The sequence below is a fragment of the Suncus etruscus genome, chromosome 15, assembly GCF_024139225.1.
Source record: "Suncus etruscus isolate mSunEtr1 chromosome 15, mSunEtr1.pri.cur, whole genome shotgun sequence".
Classification (NCBI taxonomy): domain Eukaryota; kingdom Metazoa; phylum Chordata; class Mammalia; order Eulipotyphla; family Soricidae; genus Suncus; species Suncus etruscus.
The window spans coordinates 78467645-78488762 of NC_064862.1; the positions used below are offsets into that span (position 1 = coordinate 78467645).

Consider the following 21118-nt stretch of genomic DNA (forward strand, 5'->3'; position numbering starts at 1 on the left):
TACAAATAAAAAGTTTCTCACTCTAAACACTGGCTTTCCTCAGCTGCTCTTGCCTTGTTTTCTAGTGTTGAATTTATAATGTGTCTAGGTATAAGTCTATTTTTTTTCTGTTCAAAATTTACTGTGCTTCTTGCACCTAAGAACTGACTTGCACTGTTTAAGAAAAGTTTTCAGGGGCCGGAGAAATAGCATGGAGGTAAGGCGTTTGCCTTGCATGCAGAAGGATGGTGGTTTGAATCCTGGCATCCCATATGGTCCCCTGTGCCTGCAGGAGCGATTTCTGAGCATAGAGCCAGGAGTAATCCCTGAGCACCACCGGATGTGACCCAAAAAACAAATAATAAAGGAAGAAAGAAAAAAAGAAAAGTTTTCAGCCATTATATCTTTTAAGATTGCCTCTCTAGACTTCTATTTCCTCTTTCTAAAGGAAAGAAGAAGATAATATGGACTCTCATGAATTTAACAACTCACTTTCCTTCTTAATCCCTCATATGTAGGTCAAACATTACCTAAGATCTCCTTAAAGAATAATAGTTTTCTCTTCAATTATGCCCATTTAAGACTACCTATATTTAATGTCCATAATTTTCACTTCTAGAAGTTCTATTCTTTTCTGATCTGTGATGCACCTTCAATAGCTTACTCCTTTGATGTCTCATAACAGTAAAGCATTCATCTCTGCACTAAGTCTGAGAGTATTAACTCTGTACCACCTGCCAACACTCCTTGGCTCCTGCTTGTGTATGCTGCAAGCTAACCTTTAGCATCAGCTAAAATGAGTGCCCACGGTTTTTCATTCACTCCACAGCACTCTTGCTCAGTCTTTTTTCCAACCATGCCTCCTTCCACCTTTGTTTCATTCTTTCTTGTTTCATTCTCTCCTTCCCCCACAATAGTCCCCTACTAGTTGGCCCCTTAGTTCCTTACAATTGCCTCCCATTTACACAATTTCCATCTGTGGCCCCCTAAAAATCTTGGGGACCCTACAGAAGTCCATATGTCTCTTTATTGAGAAAGAGCACTCTACAGGACAGTTTCAAACTACTTTTGAGGATTCCTCTGATTTCCATGGATATGGGCCAGATTTTATATTCATTTCTCATTCTAAAAGTTCATTACACTATAAGAAATGTTACATTTTAACCCATCCCTAATGTCAGTACATCTTTGGGGTTTATACGCTTCTCTATTTTATTCGTAATTATGTAAGCCAATGCCCAAAGAACAGCAAATTTCTCTGAACCACCTAGAGCTAGTGGGCAAAGGTTTTCTTGTTCTCTTGTCATAGATGGCAGCCCCAAAAGGCTTTATGCAGGAGAACCTCAAATTCCTCCTCCCTTATACAGACATGAGTCTCTGCCTCTTCATCAAACCCTGAGGACCAAAATCTCTGGGCCTATATCCAACTTTGAAAGCATCACAGACCTTTAGCTCCTGATTACACACAGACTTTGCAATCTTTTCACTTCTGGCACCTGGGATTTCCTGGTCAAGAATGTTTCTGTTTGTTCTTGTTATATTTTGTTCACAGTTTGTGTCTGCAGCAGACTGGGGACTCAAGTCCTCTATATCAGCCTCTGGCAAGGTTGCTAGAAGCTTCCAGAAGTCATAAAATATGGAACTGAAATAATCATTTTCGAGAATTGTGATGATTACTTACTAGTTTGCCAGATGACAACAGCCCACTCTTTTTTTTTTCAGTTGCAATAACAGTTTTCAAATTAAGATAGTTCTCGTCACTAGTCACTTCAAATGCTTTGATAGTTCTCTTCCTTTCTTGAGAATTTGAATGAAATGAGAGCATATCTTTTGATTTCATTTTCTTACTACCACTTCATTCTAGGATTATTTTCTGTTACAACTCTAGTAAAAATTATATCTAGAAGAGTCTCAAGAAATCCACAAATCAGCAAATCCACAAGCCTCTTCTTGGTCCTCATCTTACTCGCCTCTCCATAGAAATCCTGACCACCCCAATTTTTCCACTGCAGTTAAACACCAGTTAGAATACATATTATCACCACCATTCCCTAATTCCTTCACAACACTCACAGCTCTTACTCCTTCCATTCATCCAGAATATTACAAGTTTACTATTACTGTACACATCACAGACTGTTCAAACTCCCCAGGTTCCTTAGTGAAACATTAAAACCTAGAACTATGGGCTAGTACTAGGAAAGAAAGCATGAAGGAGACATGATTCCTACTCACAGATGTGTAAATAAAAATAGCATGACCCTCCACTCACTAGATGCATGTTCTGTATCTGGCCAGGTGCTTATCACAACAGCTACAAGATGCAGTTTCACTTACTATCCCTAATTCAGAAACAGTATCAGTGATCTTGAGGAAAAGACTAAGTAGTCAACTCAAAGAAGCACAGCTAGCATGACTGCATCCATTTTGTTCTATATCAAGTTCATCCTTATAATGTGCTATAGTTTCTCTAAAATTAATTGAACCAGAAACTAGATCTCCCCCAAGACTTTTTAAAAATCGCATGTACCCAAAGCTGTTGGGAAACTCAAGGGTACCTCACATTAATACATTCAAAACTAAAACTAGGGCCTGTAGAGATAGCACAGTGGCGTTTGCCTTGCAAGCAGCCGATCCAGGACCAAAGGTGGTTGATTCGAATCCCGGTATCCCATATGGTCCCCCGTGCCTGCCAGGAGCTATTTCTGAGCAGACAGCCAGGAGTAACCCCTGAGCATCGACGGGTGTAGCCCAAAAACCAAAAAAAAAAACTAAAACTACAACTATTCTGCCCAAACTGAGATTATCTAACTCATGAATGACTCTCCACCTTTTATGCAAACCAGGTATACAATATGCTCCATACTGCCCACTTCTTCTAAAATGTCTCTCAACTCCATAAGTCTCTTGCCAACCCTACCATCCTAGCCTAAGTTATCACTTTTTCTCTAACTGCTCTTTTTTTTTTTTTTTTTGCTTTTTTTTTTTTGGTTTTTTTTGGACCACACCCGGCGGTGCTCAGGGGTTACTCCTGGCTATCTGCTCAGAAATAGCTCCTGGCAGGCACGGGGGACATATGGGACACCGGGATTCGAACCAACCACCTTTGGTCCTGGATCGGCTGCTTGCAAGGCAAACACCGCTGTGCTATCTCTCTGGGCCCTCTCTAACTGCTCTTAACGTTTAACTTAACTCCATTTTTGGTAACTTCTAATCCATTTTTTTTTGTTTTGGTTTTTCAGGCCACACCCGTTTGATGCTCAGGGGTTACTCCTGGCTAAGCGCTCAGAAATTGCCCCTAGCTTGGGGGAACCATATAGGATGCCAGGGGATCAAACCGAGGTCCTTCCTTGGCTAGCGCTTGCAAGGCAGACACCTTACCTCTAGCGCCACCTCACCGGCCCCTTCTAATCCATTCTTAATTTTACAAAGTAATGATTTTGTTTCCTCAAGAGGATGCTTTTAACATCCATATATATACCTTTCACAAAGTTTGAATTCATGATCCAATTTTAAGTCACTCTTTAACTCCAGGTCTGAAGCAGTAAGTGATTAAGAATAGTGATAGCTGGCTTTCAATCACATTAAAAAAAAAAAAAAAACAATTTTCAGAGACGGTCAAGAATGATACCAACTTAGAAACAGATGTGAAAAACAGGATAGAACCTGGAGGCTTGAACTTGGTTCTGGTTACCTGGGCAGCACTGAACCCAAACTTAAGAGATCAAAGTTGTATTCTTATTACACAGTGATACCCTGGATGCCTCCAATAAAATCCTTTTCTTCTTAAGTAGTTCAGCTGGGTTTCTAGGTTGCAGCCAAGATTTTTGGGGAAAAAAATTTGTAACAGCCTAGACAACCGTTAAAAAATGGGGATGAGGGCCCGGAGAGATAGCACAGCGGCGTTTGCCTTGCAAGCAGCCGATCCAGGACCAAAGGTGGTTGGTTCAAATCCCGGTGTCCCATATGGTCCCCCGTGCCTGCCAGGAGCTATTTCTGAGCAGACAGCCAGGAGTAACCTCTGAGCATCACCGGGTGTGGCCCCCCCAAAAAAATGGGGATGAATCCACAGGAATATATAAAAAATAAAACAGATTCTACAGGAAAAAAATACTGGTGGCCAGAAAATATATCAATATGTTCAATGTTTGTAAACTCATGCATCTCCTTCTTTTAAAAGTGATACATAAAATGCTTCAGGGTTTGGTACATGTTTTCTTTTATGTTCTGAAAATCACAGCTCACTGTAGAGCTGTATAAACACTGAATAAAAGAATTATAGGTAAAAGCATGACTATAAAATAATATATAGTTAAATCCTTGAGAAGTCACTCCCCCGGGAACAGTTTATACATGCAGTCATGTAAATACAATTTTTTTTCTAGCAACATTTGACCACTGTTCCATTTCATGGCTGTGATTGGCATTGTTAAGTATTATTAAAATCGCCTTGCTCGCAGTCAAGAATTTTACTTTTTACATAAATATACTTAAAAGTGGTGTGCCATAAAAGTGAACTGATGAGGAAATGACAGATGATGGCCTATAGGAACAACTTCCCTATTGCCATCTGGTACACTAAACAATGACAAACACTCTATATGGAACGGCTTGGTCCACAAAATCAAAATCTCCTCATTTGTTTTGCATTACTTCTATCACACCTAGGGTGGAGGCAAATAGAATTGACCTTTAAAAACAAGTCTTCTTACATGCAAAAGCCACAGATACTCAAAATAAGTTAAGGACATCACTAAAGTGAATACCCACAGACAGCACCACCCCTGTAGATGGTTTTGTCATCTCACCACACTAGGTCATATCCATGCAAAACAAGCTATACAGTTCTCCCGCCCCACAAACCTAAAATACATCCCCAACTACATGTCCTTAAATATAGACCTTGGGTTGCTGAAATTCCCACCACCAATTATTCTCAACAGAGACAACTACTGGCATTCCCTGAGTAGACATAATCCACTCTGAGTCAAAATAGTCATTATTTGGTTACTTCCCTATTTTTCATGTCAAGATGATCTCTGTAAATTCGAGCTTACATATTTGAAAGCTCCCAAGCCTCTGATAAGGAAGCATGACCAGAATATAGAGCAGAGTTCTGGAATGGGAGGAAAAGCAACAAAAGCAGAACACCAAAGACTAATTATGTCTATATAATAATAAGGGTCAGAGAGTCTAGTCTCTAAAGCCCATATTGCCAAAGACTGACCTTGCCAATTAAATAAAATAGATACAGCAAAACCAAAAACACTGTCGAAACAATGTCCTTAGCCCATGTTCAACAAGCTAATCGCCAAAGATCATTAAATTAATAGATTTACTTGACTGACATCTGTTATCAAGAGATTGGATAATTTCATTGATAGCTGTTATCTTCAGACTTTGTCTATCAACAGAGTGCCAGTTAAGCCTGTTAAGTGAAAAATAATTCTTGTGTTAATTTTAAGGGCCTTGTGATTTATAGAAAGTCCCTAATGAAGGCAATTAACAATGAGTTGAACACAAAAGCATCAACACCATCTACTCCTCTCTTTAATTACTGATGGTCATTGTCCAGTGATGCACATTCTAATATTAGTCAATATTTTCATATCTTTTTAATTTCTCACTGCATTAATTACCTCCAGTGGATTTCAATTAGTCTCTCCCTTCCTTCCTCGAGCCACTTAAATAAATAATCATCTCACTTTTTAAAATAAATTTATTTCTCCAAACTTTAGACTTCCGCAGATAAATTATGGAACTAATTCATTTTACAGAACCTAAAATTTTGAGCATGAAACATTTTCAGGCTTGAATAAGCACATCATGTGTTAGATGGCAACACCTGAGGAGAAATGGAATACTGCATCTTTACTGTCCTCAACATCCTATATAGTAAACACCCTGGAAAAAGTAAAAGAGAATAAAGTACTAAGATTTAAGACAGATGAAATAATCAAATGTCCACACAGGAATCACGCTTACACAGTATTGTCAAGGGCAGAAAAGGATCTGACAACATACAGAAAATCCAGGTAAATGATTTCTGAATATCTGCTTTTTGTGTGAGGAAAACAGACAAAGAAATCAACAAACTTACAATGCATGTTTATCACACAATGAGACACAAAACAGGCTTACTGATATTCACCCAATGTTTTTCCAATAAAAAATGTTCTTTCCCATCCTGGGACAGGAGGAACAAGACCACACTATGGAAACCCATCTATCTGATTTTGGGTTGTCAGGAGGCAAGAGCAGAAAAAGGGTTAAAAGGTTTTCCAGAGAAATGCTCCCCAAACATTTTCATATTTGCACTGGATATAACATGAATTGTGTGACTATGATAAAACTGTATTGAAACCACTATTTTTCTCCAGAACAGGCCTCATGCACAAGATCAACATCTGGCAAGGAGTTATTATAAATGATAAGACTTTTGCAATATTAAAACATAGATTCACTTACAAACTTCAGACTTATCTCTGCTGGCCCAAGGCAGTGGCCTCCTTCACTGACCCTGATAAGGGACTTTCTCCCTCAGGATCACTAGTGCAAATCTCAGTGACACTTTTATTGAAAATGATTTACATATCTGAGAGAAGTTTAGTTTAGGAAAATGCATTGCAGAGAAAGAAAGTGATAGTACAGTGAAGAGCACACTTGTCTTGTACATGGATGGCCTGAGTTCAATCACTGGTACCACTTATGGTCCAGTGAGCCCTGCCAGGAATGAATCCTGAGTGCAGAGTCAGGAGTAAGCACTGAGTACTGCCAGGTACAGCCCCAAAACAAAATGCCTTACAGAAATGAGAAAGTCTCTTTAATTACAATATACAAGACAATACAAAGTAAAATACCCATTATAGGAAAATGAATCATAGTTCACTAGCACTTATCCAGTTAATAAAACTCGCCTCTATATCTTTACTTTCTGAGAGTTCAACTTAAGTTCCTCTTTGTGCTAAAATCTTTCAATGTGATTTTCACTCCCCATCTTCCAGCCTTCAAGAATCTGGCCTTACTGGATTAATTCTTTCAGAAAAGTGAAGAAAGAGAAACATTCCCAAATAGTTTTTATGAAGTAAACATGAAGCATACCCAAAGTAGTCAGAGATATCATTGAAAAGGAGAATTACAGACCAATATCCCTGATGAACATAAAAAAGCAAAGATCCTCAACAAAATACTAGCAACTGAGTCTAACAACTCATCAAAAACATCATACACCATGGCCAAATAGCTTTCATCCCTGAGATATAAGGATGGTTTAACATACACAAATCAAGCAACATGATACACCGTATCATACAAGAAAAAATAAAAATCATGTGATCATATCAATAGATGTAGAGAAAGCATTCAAAAAGATACAGTACCCATTCATGAAAAGTATTCTCAATAAAACGGAATAAAAATAATTTCCTCAAAATAGTCAAAGTCACATATCACAAGTCCACAGCAAACATTATACTCAAAGGGGAAAATCTAAAAGATTAGGCACAAGATAAGGTTGGCCACTCTCACCACTGTTACTGAATATAGTATTGGAGGTACTTAAAATTAGACAAGAAAAAGATTTTAAGGGCAACCTGAGAGGAAAGAAAGAAGTCAAGCTCTCACTATTTACAGATAGAATGATACTATATTTAGAAAAATCTAAAGACTCTACCAAAAAGCTCCTAACACAATAGATGTCTAAAGTGACAGGCTACAAAATATGCAAAATGGCTTTCCTATGTGCAAATAATAAAACAGAAGAGATGTAAATAATTCCTCACACCCCAATCCTGAAAGGAAAGGGAAAGTGGGACAGTGGCAGGAAATAATGCACCAAACTGGAGGATGAAACAGGTCTGGGATCCTTCCACCATGTGGAGAGAGTGAAATCCAATGGAGCCACAGTCTTTATTGGGAAGAATAGAACCACTCCCCATGTGTGGAGAACAAGTTGGAGTAGAGAGCCTATCCAGAAAGTCTTCCTGCCCAAGTGGGATTTTTATATGTAAATAAGCCATCTTTGATTAGGGTAAAGACAGGTTAATCCAACAAAGAGAGATGCTTTTTAAAATCCCATTCACAAGATTCAGAAGATCAAAGAATCTAGGATCTAAGAATCAGATTAAATAAAGAGGTAAAAGACCTAAACAACAAAACACTACTTTTTTTTTTTTGGTTTTTGGGCCACACCCGGTGACGCTCAGGGGTTACTCCTGGTTATGCGCTCAGAAGTCGCTCCTGGCTTGGGGGACCATATGGGACGCCGGGGGATCGAACTGCGGTCTGTCCTAGGCTAGCGCAGGCAAGGCAGGCACCTTACCTCCAGCGCCACCGCCCGGCCCCCACAAAACACTACTTAAAATAATAAAAAGGGCATGAGAAAATGAAAACATGTTCTCTGCTCAGGAATTGGGAGGAGTAACATCCTCAAAATGTTATACAAAGCATTATACAAAGTCAACATAGACCCTACAAGGATACATTTTTCTTTTTCTGTTTTGTTTTTTTTTTGTTTTGGTGGGGTGTTTTTTTGTGTGTGTTTTTTTTGTTTTTGGTTTTTTGGTTTTTGGGTCACACCCATTAGCACTCAGGGTTTACTCCTGGCTCTATGCTCAGAAATCACTCCTGGCAGGCTCGGAGGACCGGGATTTGAACCACTGACCTTCTGCATGCAAGGCAAACGCCTTATCTCCATCCTATCTCTCCAGCCCCAGGATACATTTTTCAATATAGTCCCTACACTTCAATGTATAAGGATACATGACATTTTTTAAAGAAATAGATTAAAAATTCCTAAAATCGAGCCGGGTGGTGGCGCTAGAGGTAAGGTGCCTGCCTTGCCTGTGCTAGCCTAGGACAGACTGCAGTTTGATCCCCCAGCGTCCCATATGGTCCCCCAAGCCAGGAGCGACTTCTGAGTGCATAGCTAGGAGTAACCCCTGAGTGTTACCGGGTGTGGCCCAAAAACCAAAAAAAAAAAAAAAATCCTAAAATTGGGGCTGAAATGGTGGCGCAAGTGGTAGGACATCTGCCTTGCATGCGCTAACCTAGGATGGACCGTAGTTCGATATCCCAGCATCCCAGATGGTCTCCCAAGCCAGAAACAATATCTGAGCACATAGCCAGGAGTAACCTGAGCATCACCAGGTGTGGCCCAAATCCCCCCCCAAATCTTAAAATTTATATGGGACAGTTAAACACACATTTGCATGCACACACACAGACACACACACTTACACAAACATTAGCTAACCTTGAGAAAAAGATGGGAGGCATTCATTTCCCCAACACCAAACTATACTACAGAGCAGTATTCATTAAAACAGCACAGTACTAGAATTAGGACAGACCCTCAGATCAATAGATTAGAATTAAAAATCTAGAGATAAGACCTTCTGTTATATGGTCTGTTAGTCATTGAAAAAGGAGAAAAAAAGAATAAGTGAAGCGAAGGAAGTCTCTTCAAGTGGTGTCAGGAAAACTCATTAGCCATAGGCAACAAAATGAATGCAAACCATTTCTAATGCTATGCACAAAGGTCAAATCAAAATGGAATCGAAAGAACACATTTTCTCACAAGAAATGTTTACATGACCCTGGTCACATATATAAAATAGATATACAAGTTACAAAGCCTTCCTCTTCCTTTATTCTCAATGAACTTAAATTTATTCTTGAATGCAGGAGTTCCTGAATGTTCCTCAAAGGCATTATTTCATATGTGCCTGATAGTCAATTTTAGGGTGATCAAAGCTGCCAACAGACTCCCGCAATCCACTTGTATTTGGAATGGAAGAATTACATTACCGAAAAAAATATGTGGAAAGAAAAACATCAAAAAGCAAGTTATTTCATTACAGAGAGGAATGGGTGAATAGGCCACCCCTTTTACTCTTCTCTACTAAACTGACTAAAGTAACTGTATTTATAATTCATACCATATATAAGGCAACATGAAACTTGAGGTCATACACTGAGACTGCATTTAAAAGCATCTGCCACTATCTTTCTTTAGAGACTGATCAGACCATCCTCTGTCCCACAGAAAGGCACAGGCTCCAAGTAAACCTCTGCAGAAGGTGATTATGAATAGAACTTTAGGCTGGTGCCTGAAGACATGGGAAGACTCATGGCCCAATCCCAGAGGAATGGACAGACATGGGTCTGGAAGCAAAAGCCGACACAGGAAATAATCCACACGTAGTTATGGAGATAAAACAGGTTCAGGGATTTCCACTGCAAGTCTTCCGCTCACTAGCCCTAAGACCAGCAAGCATAGTGGCAGAAAACCAAAACTACAAGCAGTTTCTCCCTGAGACCTGGGGGCTTTTATGGGATCACACAAGGGAGGAGAGCAAGTGGTCGAAGGCACCAATCCAAAAGGTGCTTCAATCAAAAGATGCTTCCATATCCATCAGCAAAGAATATCCTGAATAGGATAGAACCAGTTATCCAACAGATGCCTTGTACTCTCCTCATCCTGGAAGTTGGGGGAGTAAATCTCAATCCTCACCTCCTCCCAGGTAAAAGAGTACAAAATACTACCAACCTCCCAGGGGGAATGTGATGAGAAAGGAACCCCACCCCTGTAAAGCACTCGACATAGAACAAGGTTCTCACTAAAGCCTTTTTAAGTGTATGCAGGTGGCATACATAAGACTGCATAGACGGTGATAATTGTTTGCCATTGGCTTTATGAGACAGTTACCAACCAAGTGGCCAGTTGCCATCTGTTAGGCATGATGTGGTCTAATAAAATTTACTCAGTATCTGAGCACTCATTAAGTGTAATGCTCACTGTGAAGACTTTCTGACAAAGCCGGGAGTCTAGATCTCACTTCCCAGCTAAAACTCAAAAGGCAATACTGAAAGGGAAGAGGAAACTAGGAGTAGAAAGAAATAAAGTCTCTCTAGGGTAGGAGAGAGCCACAAAGATCCAACAAGAAGCTGTTGCCCATAGAGACCAGATTAAGGGCATCCTGTGCTTTTTCTAAAAAAGCAGCAGCAGAGAAGCCAACTGTGAAGACCTTACCCAAAGTCCAGGAGGAGGTTGACAATAGAGGTCCAGGTCATGGAAATCAGGTAGAGGAGGGAAAAGTTAGATGAGATGACATTGGTTAAATTTTAACACAGGTTCAAATTTTAACCCAAAAATATAGGAATTAACTGTGGTGCTTTCTGAACTGCACAAAAACATCCTCTAAACTGGAGTGGGTCCCAGATAATCTTTAAATCTCACGCCCAGAACTAAAACAAAATAGGAGTTCAACAGTGCCCAAAAATAAACAAAATGACTGACTAAAAAGTTTGGGTGAAATTACTAATCACCTGAAAACTGAATAGGTTTAGTAAAAACCAGTTAAAGTGCACCAATGACTCTGGAATTTAGGGTGGGGGCCACAGAACAATAAGCCCAGTATCAACTGAGCCATGTGACTTCACTTAAAGTGGTTAGAACAATGGTTCTCAAACCTGAACATTGAAAGAAATATCTAGGAGTTTCTTAACCCCTTAATCCCCAGGTGAAACCTCCATCAATGAAACCAAATTCTGGGGCAAAGTCAGGGCCAGGTGACTGCTATGCACAGCTGATTTTAATAAACACAGGGCTTGAGAGCTGTTAGAAGAAACAGGTGACAGAATAAAGCATACATGTAAGTTCTCAAGCTCTTGTGTAAGTCAGAATCCCCTGGAAATCAAGTTAGAGATCGTTGGGGGGGAAAAAGGTTGGGGGCTCAGGGGTGTGGCTCTTGGCCTGGCCTGTGAGACACTGGATTTGATCCTTGACACTGTCTCCCCACCCCCAGGAAAAGAACAACAAATCACCCACAAAGAGGCTGGTCTCCAAAGGACACTAATCCCCAGATGATTCTGACTGACCACATTAAAGCACCATGAGTCTATTACATTCAGTGGGTCTCAGTTGACTGGTCATTGGAATCACTTGACAAACTTAAGACTCCTGACTCCTAGAACTAACGCTCAGGGAGAATTTTGAGATCATCATGGTCTTGGATATTACTGGGAATATCAGACAAATACTGGGCATTTGAAAGGTTTCCTAGGTGATTCCAGTCAGCAGGAAAGTTTGAGTAGTTCTGGGTTTAAGTGACAGGAAATAACTGCAAAGGAGAACCTGGGAAGAGGATCCCCCAGTGCAACACTTGAAAAGGACATGCCTATCCTTTTGGCATAACTATAACCTGTCAGCAGCCCACCTGTCTGCACAGTAGACCAACCCCGCACACACAACCCCACCAACCTGCCAGAACACGGACCCAACGCAGTGTAGAGCAAGCATACAATGCCACATGCCTTTCAGAATTCAAGACCTAGCTCTTTGGGAGTGTAGAAAAGTCACAAACAATTAAACACATGCCAACAAGCAGAGTATATGACGCCAACCCGCATTAGCATGTGGAAAGAAGAAATCCCTGGACCTATTAAAGACACATTAAGTCTTTCTGGCGTCTCACGAAATGGTCAATTAGATACTGTGCGGCTGACTCGGGCTAGGTCGCTAAAAACTATAACTTTCTGGTCAACGGTGCACAGACTTTCTCCTCACCCTCAGGACCAAGCAGCCACCTGAAACTGCTACAGGAGAAACAACCCAAAGGGAAAGTGGAGCTCGATTCAATTACCCCACCTGCACACAGATGTGCGGGGGTAAGAGAGACTAACAGTTCCAATTAAGTAAGGGTAAGGAGGAGCTTTATTAACATCTCAGCCCTGGATGAGGCCCCCTTGGCCTCGCATCCGCCAGCTCCGTAGCAACGCTGGGATTTTTCACTTCCAAGATACATGAGCTTCTGTCAAACGCTGACATCTCCCCTGTAATATGAATTTCCAATACGGTACCCAAAATGATGGATATATTACACATTTCACAGAGCACGGAGAACAGAAACCTGTCAATGAATGTAAAATGTGTGACAACCTACTTGAAATTTTACACTAAAAGATCCGTACACTTCCATAAACCGAAAAAAAAAAAGAAGGGGGAGGGAATAAACTGCGGAGCAAGGCGCCAACGTTTGCGGGGTGTTTGCGGGGTGCGGGCAGGAATGGAAACACTCTTCCTCCCAGGACAAAGTTGCCCGCCTGGCTTGGGCCCTTTTCCTTCGGGTGACAAGGTGTGAGAAGATTTGGGGAGGGGGGTGTCAGCCTGGTCAGTCCAATCGGTCGGGAAGGTGCAACCCAGAGAAACTCGGGGTCCTTCCACAGCCCCGCACGGAGGCAAAGTCGCGGGACCCCCCTCTTCGGAGGGAAGGATGCTCCCGAGCTAGGTCACACACACACACACACACACACACACACACACACACACAGAGTCACGGGTACCGGGGAAGGCAGGGAAGGGAGGGGGGTTCGCCCCAAAAACCCCGTTTCCTTGGGTTCGGGACGAAGTGAAGCCCGGCTTGAGCTGGAGCCGTCGCCTTCAGGGTGGGTAGGGGTCGCCAGACGGGACGCGCTCGCCACTGAGGTGTGTGTGTGTGTGTGTGTGTGTGTGTGTGTGTGTGTGTATGTGTGTGTGTGTGTGTGTAAACCCCTGCACACCCATGCGGGAGCACATACACACGCAAACACACACGCACACAGTTGCACGCGACGCCCACGACGGGACGCGCCCGCCGATGAGGGTTGTGTGTGTGTGTGTGAGTCCACGATGATGTGTGTGTATGCGTGCGTGTGTGTGTCTGTGTGAAAACCCTGCACACACACACACACGCGCTCGCACACGCATGCAGCACACATTTTCATGCATGCACACGCCTGCAAACACTCGCACGCGAAGATCGCGCGCACCCCATGCGCACACACCCACTTGAGCGCAAACACACACACACCCCACTCACAATCACACACACAGACAGACACAGGCAAACTTCCGAGGACGGAGCCGCCGTCGGGGAGCCTGGAAGTCGGTCGGGGCGCCGGGCCGAGATCCCCGGGTCCTTACCTTGCGCCAGCGCCCGGAGCAAGTGCAGCTGCAGCGCCAGCAGCGTCCACCATCCGCGCCGCCGGCCCGCGCTCAACTTTGCGGGCGGCCTCCCCGCCGCCGCACCCGCCGCGGGCTGCCCGGGACGCGGGGGCTGCGTGCAGCGCGCGGGGCCGGCCGGGGACCCCCACAGCCAGGGCCGCCGCCAGCCCCGGGCCATGCCGACGGAGGGGGCCGCCGCCGCCGCCGCCGCCGCTCCGGCCTCGGAGCCGGCCTGACGCGCGGGCGGGCGGTGGCCGCGCGGGCTAAGGAGGCGCCTCGCTGAGGACGGGGAGAAGTTGTCAGCGGGGGGGACCCCCCGCGATCGCCGCCCTCGGGGCTCAGGGGGCGCCCCCGGAACGCGCCGCGTCGCGTCTCTCCAACGGAGGGTCCGATCGCCGGACGCTGAGAAGCCGCCGCCGCCGCCGCCGCCGCCGCCTCCGCCGCCGCCGCCCGCCCGGCGCTGGGGAGAAAGTGAGGCCGCCGCTCGCGCCTCGCCGCGCCGCCGCCGCCGCCGCCCATTCACAGCCCGGCCGCCGGCCCCGCCCACCCGCGCCCGCCGCCCGTCTATGATTGGTTGTGCTGACCAAGCCACGCCCATATGCCAGCGTTAGCCCCGCCCACTCTTGTTCGGACACGCCCCCGCACCCGCCTGCAATTTCGCGCCCGGCCCGGCTTGGCTGGGCCTGGCTCGGCTCTGCTCTGCTCGCGCCGCTCGCTGCCCGCGCCTCCTGCGCCCCCTACAGACCCGCGACCGCCACTGCAGGCGGCGCTGATGATCCGAGCGCGCAGGTGGGGCGGTGCAGGTGCGTTCGGGGCGCCCCGCCCCGGGCCTGCCGCCTGGTGCGGGGTTCGGGCTCTATAGATTTGCAGTGCACGGGACACCGCCCTCCCCCGGGCCATCCTTCAGCTCCGTCTGGCTCTGCGGGGCCGCCCAAGGTCATGGGTGATGGATGGTGACCTGTTCCCGGGGACTTCAGCCTCGCCCTGTCATGGGGATGGGGGATACAGAGGATCAGAAGAGAGGAACACACACACACACACACACACACACACACACACACCATGGCAGGGTCTTTTCTGCACGAAGGGTCTTCTAGAAGGTTCTCCAGGCGCGGGGCTGGAGGCGGGGCACGGAGCTGGCTCTGCAGCATGTGGAAAACATTTGCCCAGTTTATTGGGGTGAACTTGGCGCTGGGGCCTGGGAGGCTGCATTTCTTTGGGCGTGGGATGGGAGTCGTCTGGTCACGCTGGGCAGGCTAGAGGGTGGCCTATGCGGATGGAGTTGAGAGCAGGCCAGAGGGGTTGGTAGCAGGACCCAGAGGGAAGCATCACCCCCATACCATGCCACAGGCGCTCGGGGCTCAAGTTGGCACGATTCTTGTTATCAGAAACTGAAGATCAGATCGGACCCGAGCTCTACCTGCGATACCCCCCTGCGGCTCTCACTCTGCTTTCACAATGAGGGTCTGTGCTAGGAGCTTGGAGCAAAGACACAAGAACGGTGGTGGGTGGTGGGGATAGAGGAAATGGATGTTGGGACCTAGGTTTGTTTGTCCTCGAAGGGAGGAAGAGGAGAAAAAGATGCTTGGGGGTGGGAGGGTTGCTGCTCCTCTAGAACTTTCTCAAATCTTCCATGCATTAGCCCAAGAGATGGACTTCTTTGTTTGGTTTGGTTTGGTGGCCACACCCAGTGCTCAGGCATTATTTCTGGCTCTGTACTCAGGAATCATTCCTGGCAGGCTCGGGGAAGATATGGGATGCCAGGAATCGAACCCAGGTCCACTGTGTGCAAGGCAAATGCCCACCTGCTGCATTATCACTCCGGTTCGGAAGAGGCTTTTTGTTTTGTTTTTTGTTTGTTTGATTTTTTATTTTTAGGCTACACCCATTGACATTCAGGGGTTACTTCTCACTCTGCGCTTAGAAATCACTCCTGGCAAGCTCGGGGAATTATATGGGATGTTAGGAATCCAGCCCGGGTTGCCCACATTCAAGTAATTGCTGTGCTGTAGCTCTGGCCCAAGGTATGAACTTTTCTTTTCCTAGCTAGCCTCCCTGGGCCTCTCCCCACGTTCAGAGCCAGGTAGGAACAGTACCAGCTGTGTGCTGACCCTGTGCACTGACCCACAGCCTCCATGAGACATGGGGAAACTGAGTCTAAAGGAGTCAGGCAGCAGCAGGAGGGCAAGAGGGCAGGAAGTCAATGCCAAGCCCTGTACTCTGCTAGTCCATAAGATTTGCACTGTGTTGGGCCTTTTTCGTCCTACAGTCTGGGCCCCCGGGCTGCCTGCATTCCTGTCCAGGCTTGGGCTAAATCCCATCTCCAAGGCTGCCGGCGCAGTGAGATCACTCAGACTCGGCCGGGCAGTGTTCTCTTCTCTCTCCTGAGGCAGGTTGGCAGGGGCTCATCCTAACGGAATTTAACCTGTTTCTTCCTAAGGGAAACTGGTCTTATAGTCCTCTCTTCATGGTGCACTAAGGCCAGAAGGGTGGCTCGGCACTTTCCAGGCCCCTGGACTCTAGAAAAGGCCTGAGCATCGTTTTAGGCTGTGACTCACTCTGCAGCTGAGAGAGGAAAGCCCTGTGGAAACTTGCTTGGAAATGAGACAGGGACACAGCAGACTGGCTGGGTGGGGGTTCTAAGTGCCATCCTGGCAACACAGCTACTCTGAAAGGTCGTAAGCCCCCCGGGAAATGTCTTATTCCAATACCATCTTGAGTAAGTGAGACTCATTTCATCTCCTTTTTACAGTGGGAGGAATCGAGCCAGGGCAGTTTAATATATGCAAAGCAGCCGTCTTGGAGCCAGAGCAGGGATCCAACTCTCTGGGGTCCCATCCGCAGACGCAGCTGCCCATTACAGACCCCATTCTGTGTCTCTCTTAGGGGGCGTGTTTAGGTGGTAACTATTCTCTCCTTTAAAAAAATTTTTTTTAAATCTTACTTCTGAATGCTGGAGAGAGGAGAGACCAGCACAGAGCGCAGCATTTCTGCCCAAAAGGGCCAATTAATCTCTCCATTTAATTCTCTTCAGCCCGATGAAAAGTGAACATTTTATACTTGCTCTTACCTTGAAAAAAATCTTCCGGAACATTCTCTCAACCTTTTGCCAGCTGTGCCCCTTCTGACCTTGTTTCCTTCCTGCGCCCCCCACCCTCACCCCATCTCTGTAATGCCCCTCGTCCCCTGGGTAAATGTCCATCAATTCCATTTTCACCCTGTGACCTCTGTACATATCCTGGAGAGCCTCAGGGGGGCTATATAGCCCCTCCAGTAGGGAAATGCTGCTCTAGGAGAGCAGGAGTAAGGACTGCTTACTTGTTCAGACTGATTGAGAGCTGAATTCAGCTTCAAAAATGAGTGTAGGTTGAAACCAGGCAATAGTACAGAGAGGAAGGCAGTTGCCTTGCACAGGCAGACCCTAGTTTGATCCCCAGCATCCCATTGTAGTCTCCAAAGTCTGCTAGGAGTGACTCCTGGGAGCAAAGTCAGGAATAATCTCTGAGCACTGCCAGGTATAGCCAAAACATAAATAGTGTAGGCTGGACTGAAGCAATAGTACAGTGGTGAGGGCCTCCCCTTTCATGCAGCTGACCTTGGTTCCATTCTCACCAACCCATAAGCATTGGGATGCTCCTAAGCATTGGTTCCTCCTAACCACCACCAAGATCAGTTCTTGAGCATAGAACACAGAGCACTGTGTATTGCTAGGTTTTACCAAAAAAAAAAAAAAATGTGGGCTATCTCCTTTGCTTTCAGAACAAAAAATCAGAAGAGAGAGAGAAAGAAGAGGAAAGAAGGAGAGGGAGGGAGAAAGAGAGAAAGAGAAAAAGGAGGAAGAGAGAGAGAGAGAGAGAGAGAGAGAGAGAGAGAGAGAGAGAGAGAGAGAGAGGTGTTCTCAGGACTAAGGAACAGTTACAGTCATCACAGACCAGTATAGCCCTAAATCTGCAGCTGCCAAACCTAGCCAGGTGAGACCACAGAAGTTCAGGCCCGCCCCAGACCTACCAAACCAAAACATTTATTTTATCAGGATTGCCAAGTGATTCATATGCAAATGGAGCTGAGTTTCACGTGAATCCCTTCAAGTCTCAGGGAATTTAATAAACAAGATGAATTTAGCTCTTTTATATCCTGTCACCCTGTCATTATTTCTAGGGTGGGCTTTTTTTTTTTCCCCCTTCCTTCTTTTGTTCTTAGCAGGCCATGAGATAAAGGGAATGGTTTTTTTAAGTGATAGAATCATACTTTTTATTGTAAAAAAGAAAATAGGCCACTTCCTAGAACATCAATAGACTCAACTGTATACAAATTAAGAACCAAAAACATCCCCATGGCTGCATGAAAAAGCATCTTAAGAGGCACACACACAGCAGAAGAGAGTCAGTCTCTATGTAAACAGCTTTTTTACAAGTCAGTAGGAAAAAAAAGAAGAGAGATGAGCAATGTCTAGCAGAAGATGGGCAAAGAGCATGAACAGGCAAGTCTGGGAGAAATATGAAGGAAAAACAAACATTTGGTGAGTGCCCAGTGAGAAGCTGATCCAAGAAATGAGTTTCCGTGGGGCTCATCAAGATGTTCAGATACTTAGGCAAGAGTGGGTGGGGCCTTAAGAGTAAGGGGTGATGGCATTATTAACAGGGAGCATCAATTGGAAGAGTTTTGCTGGGGAGAAACTCTGGGCCTGTCCATCCCTTGTAGCCTTGGCCCAAGGACAGGACAGGGAGTCAGGGATGGGGAGAGGGAGATGAAAGTCCCCCCAGGGCCGCTGGGAATGAAGCCGAGTCAGGGGGTGGAAGGACCAAGACTTGCCTTCTTCCATTCTAAGTGTCCTCTTACAAAGTTAGCCTGCAAGCTTAATAAAATCAGCCCTTTTACGTTAACTCGGTTTTCTTCTGGAAGGACAGAGGCCAAACTTTGGATGGGGTTGATGTGACGGGCGCCTCTCTACTTCTTAAGTTTCCAAATGAGAGGCAAGAATCGAATCATTGGGAAGTAAACGGATGGAGCTTATTTTTTTACAGCGGGTGGTGATGAGTCTTGGTCGTTTCTTACCTCTAACTCATTAGGGAAGGTCCCTAGTGGCATCTCCCGGGTTCTTCTGAGAAAAATATTCCCCCATCCCATTAGGGGTCAAACTGGGAGAGGAAGGCGACGTGCAGAATGGGACTATGCTTGTTCGCATGTCAATCAAGGCAGAGGTCTGGGGGTCCTGGTTTCTGATGGGGAGTCTTCCCCCTCTGGGGGGCCTCAGAGCTCCCCCAAAATCCTCACCAGCAGCTAATCCCAGCAGCAGCCTCAGTCTCACGCAGGCCTGTTGCCTGGCAACCCTCCCGCCAGTCACCAAGCACTGCCTTTGATCCCTAATGGGCCCAGATCCCACCTGGGTTCCCGAGAGCTTTTTCAGATGCTGAAACTCCCACAAAACGCTCTTATTAGGAAGCTCCAGTGAAGAACCAAGGGACTTTGCAGAAACTTCCATCAGCCTCCTCTGGGGGGCTGGAGAGAAAGTTCAGAGGTGAGGCACTTGCCTTGCATGTGGTCGACCCATTTGGCTCCAGGCCCCATATAAAGTCCCTTCCTCACAATGCCAGCGAACAAAAAATAAAGTAAACATAAAGCGACTCTCCTCCACCTGCCATGTCTTCAATGGGGCAAAAATGAGGTTCTCATTAGGGGTTGATCCCAGCAGCACATGCACCACATGGGTAAATTGCAAGTTCTCCCTGCCAGCAAGTGTCAGTTGAGGGCAAACTACAGGCTTGAGACACTTGAGGGGTAGAACCAAGCAAGTCTGAACAGTGTCTCCTGGCAGTGCCACTGTGTGCCCAAAAGGCTATGGTGGAAGCCCACTGCTTCTATTGGACTCAGCCACAAGTGCTCATTAAACACCTGGCTCATGCAGCTACAAGGCTTGTCAGGAGAGGAACAAACATGGTCATTATGTAATAAGGAATTCTGGGGAGCATCTGATATGGGGTCTCCCACCTTGGGGGATTGAGGAAAGTTCCTAGTGAAGCGTAAGGAGCCTAAGGGGGAGTTGGACAGAGAGTGGACAGACAGAGGGCAGGCAGTAGACAGTAGATAAACAAGGGGCAGACAGTGGACAGGCAGTGGACAGAGATAACAGACAGCAGAAGAAAGAAGAAAGGAGAGAAGCAGTCATGGTGTAGGGAGTGGTGCACTCATTCCAGCAGACCTGATGACACCTAATGCTTCATGAGAAGGTGCTTTTTTTGGGAACTGCTGGCAGAGCTGGGCTGGGCTGGGCAGCAGTAGCAGGAACAGGATGAGGGAACTTGGACATATGGGGCAAGTGACTCAGAAGTGAATGAGGGTTGGGTTGGGGGAGAAGAGCAAATGGAGGGGCTATTTCAGGGGAAGACCCTGGTTAAGCAAAGCGGAGTGTGGAGGGTGACACCTGTTTTCCAGCTTCGGCAACTGGGGAAAGAGCCATTTGGTTCCTAAGAGAACAAAGACAGGTGGGGGTGCAGGATGGGCGTGGGAGGAGGACAGCACCAGGCTCTGAGGGGATCAGCCAGAATCAGGAGATCTAGAGGGAGGGAAGTGTTCCGAGTTTGGATGCAGAAAGGAGAGTGGGTTTGGATGCAAAGGGAACAGGAGGTGCTCCAGGTGCTGGGGAGGGTCCTTTCACAACTGCTTTTCAATGGCAAAGGCAGCAAAGCCCTAGGAAATTCCAGGCAGACTCTGGGCTCTGTGCTTGGGGCTCATTCCTAGAGGTGCTCAGGGCTTACTTCCGGTGTGTGTGGGGGCATGTAAGAGCTGGTGTATCAGAATGTCTGTTGGGCATATGTGTTAATTTGTTAGCGGGTGTGTTCACTATAGGATGGGAACTCAGGCTCTTATTGCCCAGCACTAAGACCTTTGTGGGTATCCCCTTTCACCCCAGAGCACCTGGGAGCCTCATCAGCCTCAACAAGGACCTTTTGTATGGGCATTTGCTCAATGGGATTCAATTTACTTTTCAACTGCTCATGTTATTAGCCTCAAATATGGGACAGAGGACACTTGGCGAGGAATTGAGAGTTTGTGCATAGTTTCCCCTTCTCTCTTCTGTGCTCCACTCACTTAGGAGAGGAAACTCAAGAGCATGCTAGCCTAGCATCCTGAAAAGCTGCTCAGTAGAAGAGGAGT

The 21118-nt window shown here is 45.9% G+C and overlaps 1 protein-coding gene across 1 annotated transcript in view; it reads right to left on the bottom strand.

The window, feature by feature from the left end:
* The window catches only part of SDK1 (sidekick cell adhesion molecule 1), a 456939-nt gene extending 442378 nt beyond the window's left edge, over positions 1–14561 (bottom strand). Inside the window, exons 1-2 of the mRNA XM_049788197.1 lie at positions 14399–14561; positions 13943–14242 (exon numbers count right to left, since the gene is read on the bottom strand). Of these exons, the coding sequence (XP_049644154.1) occupies positions 13943–14242; positions 14399–14561 (463 nt within the window). The remainder of the gene's footprint in view (positions 1–13942; positions 14243–14398) is intronic.
* Positions 14562–21118: the final 6557 nt, after the last annotated feature.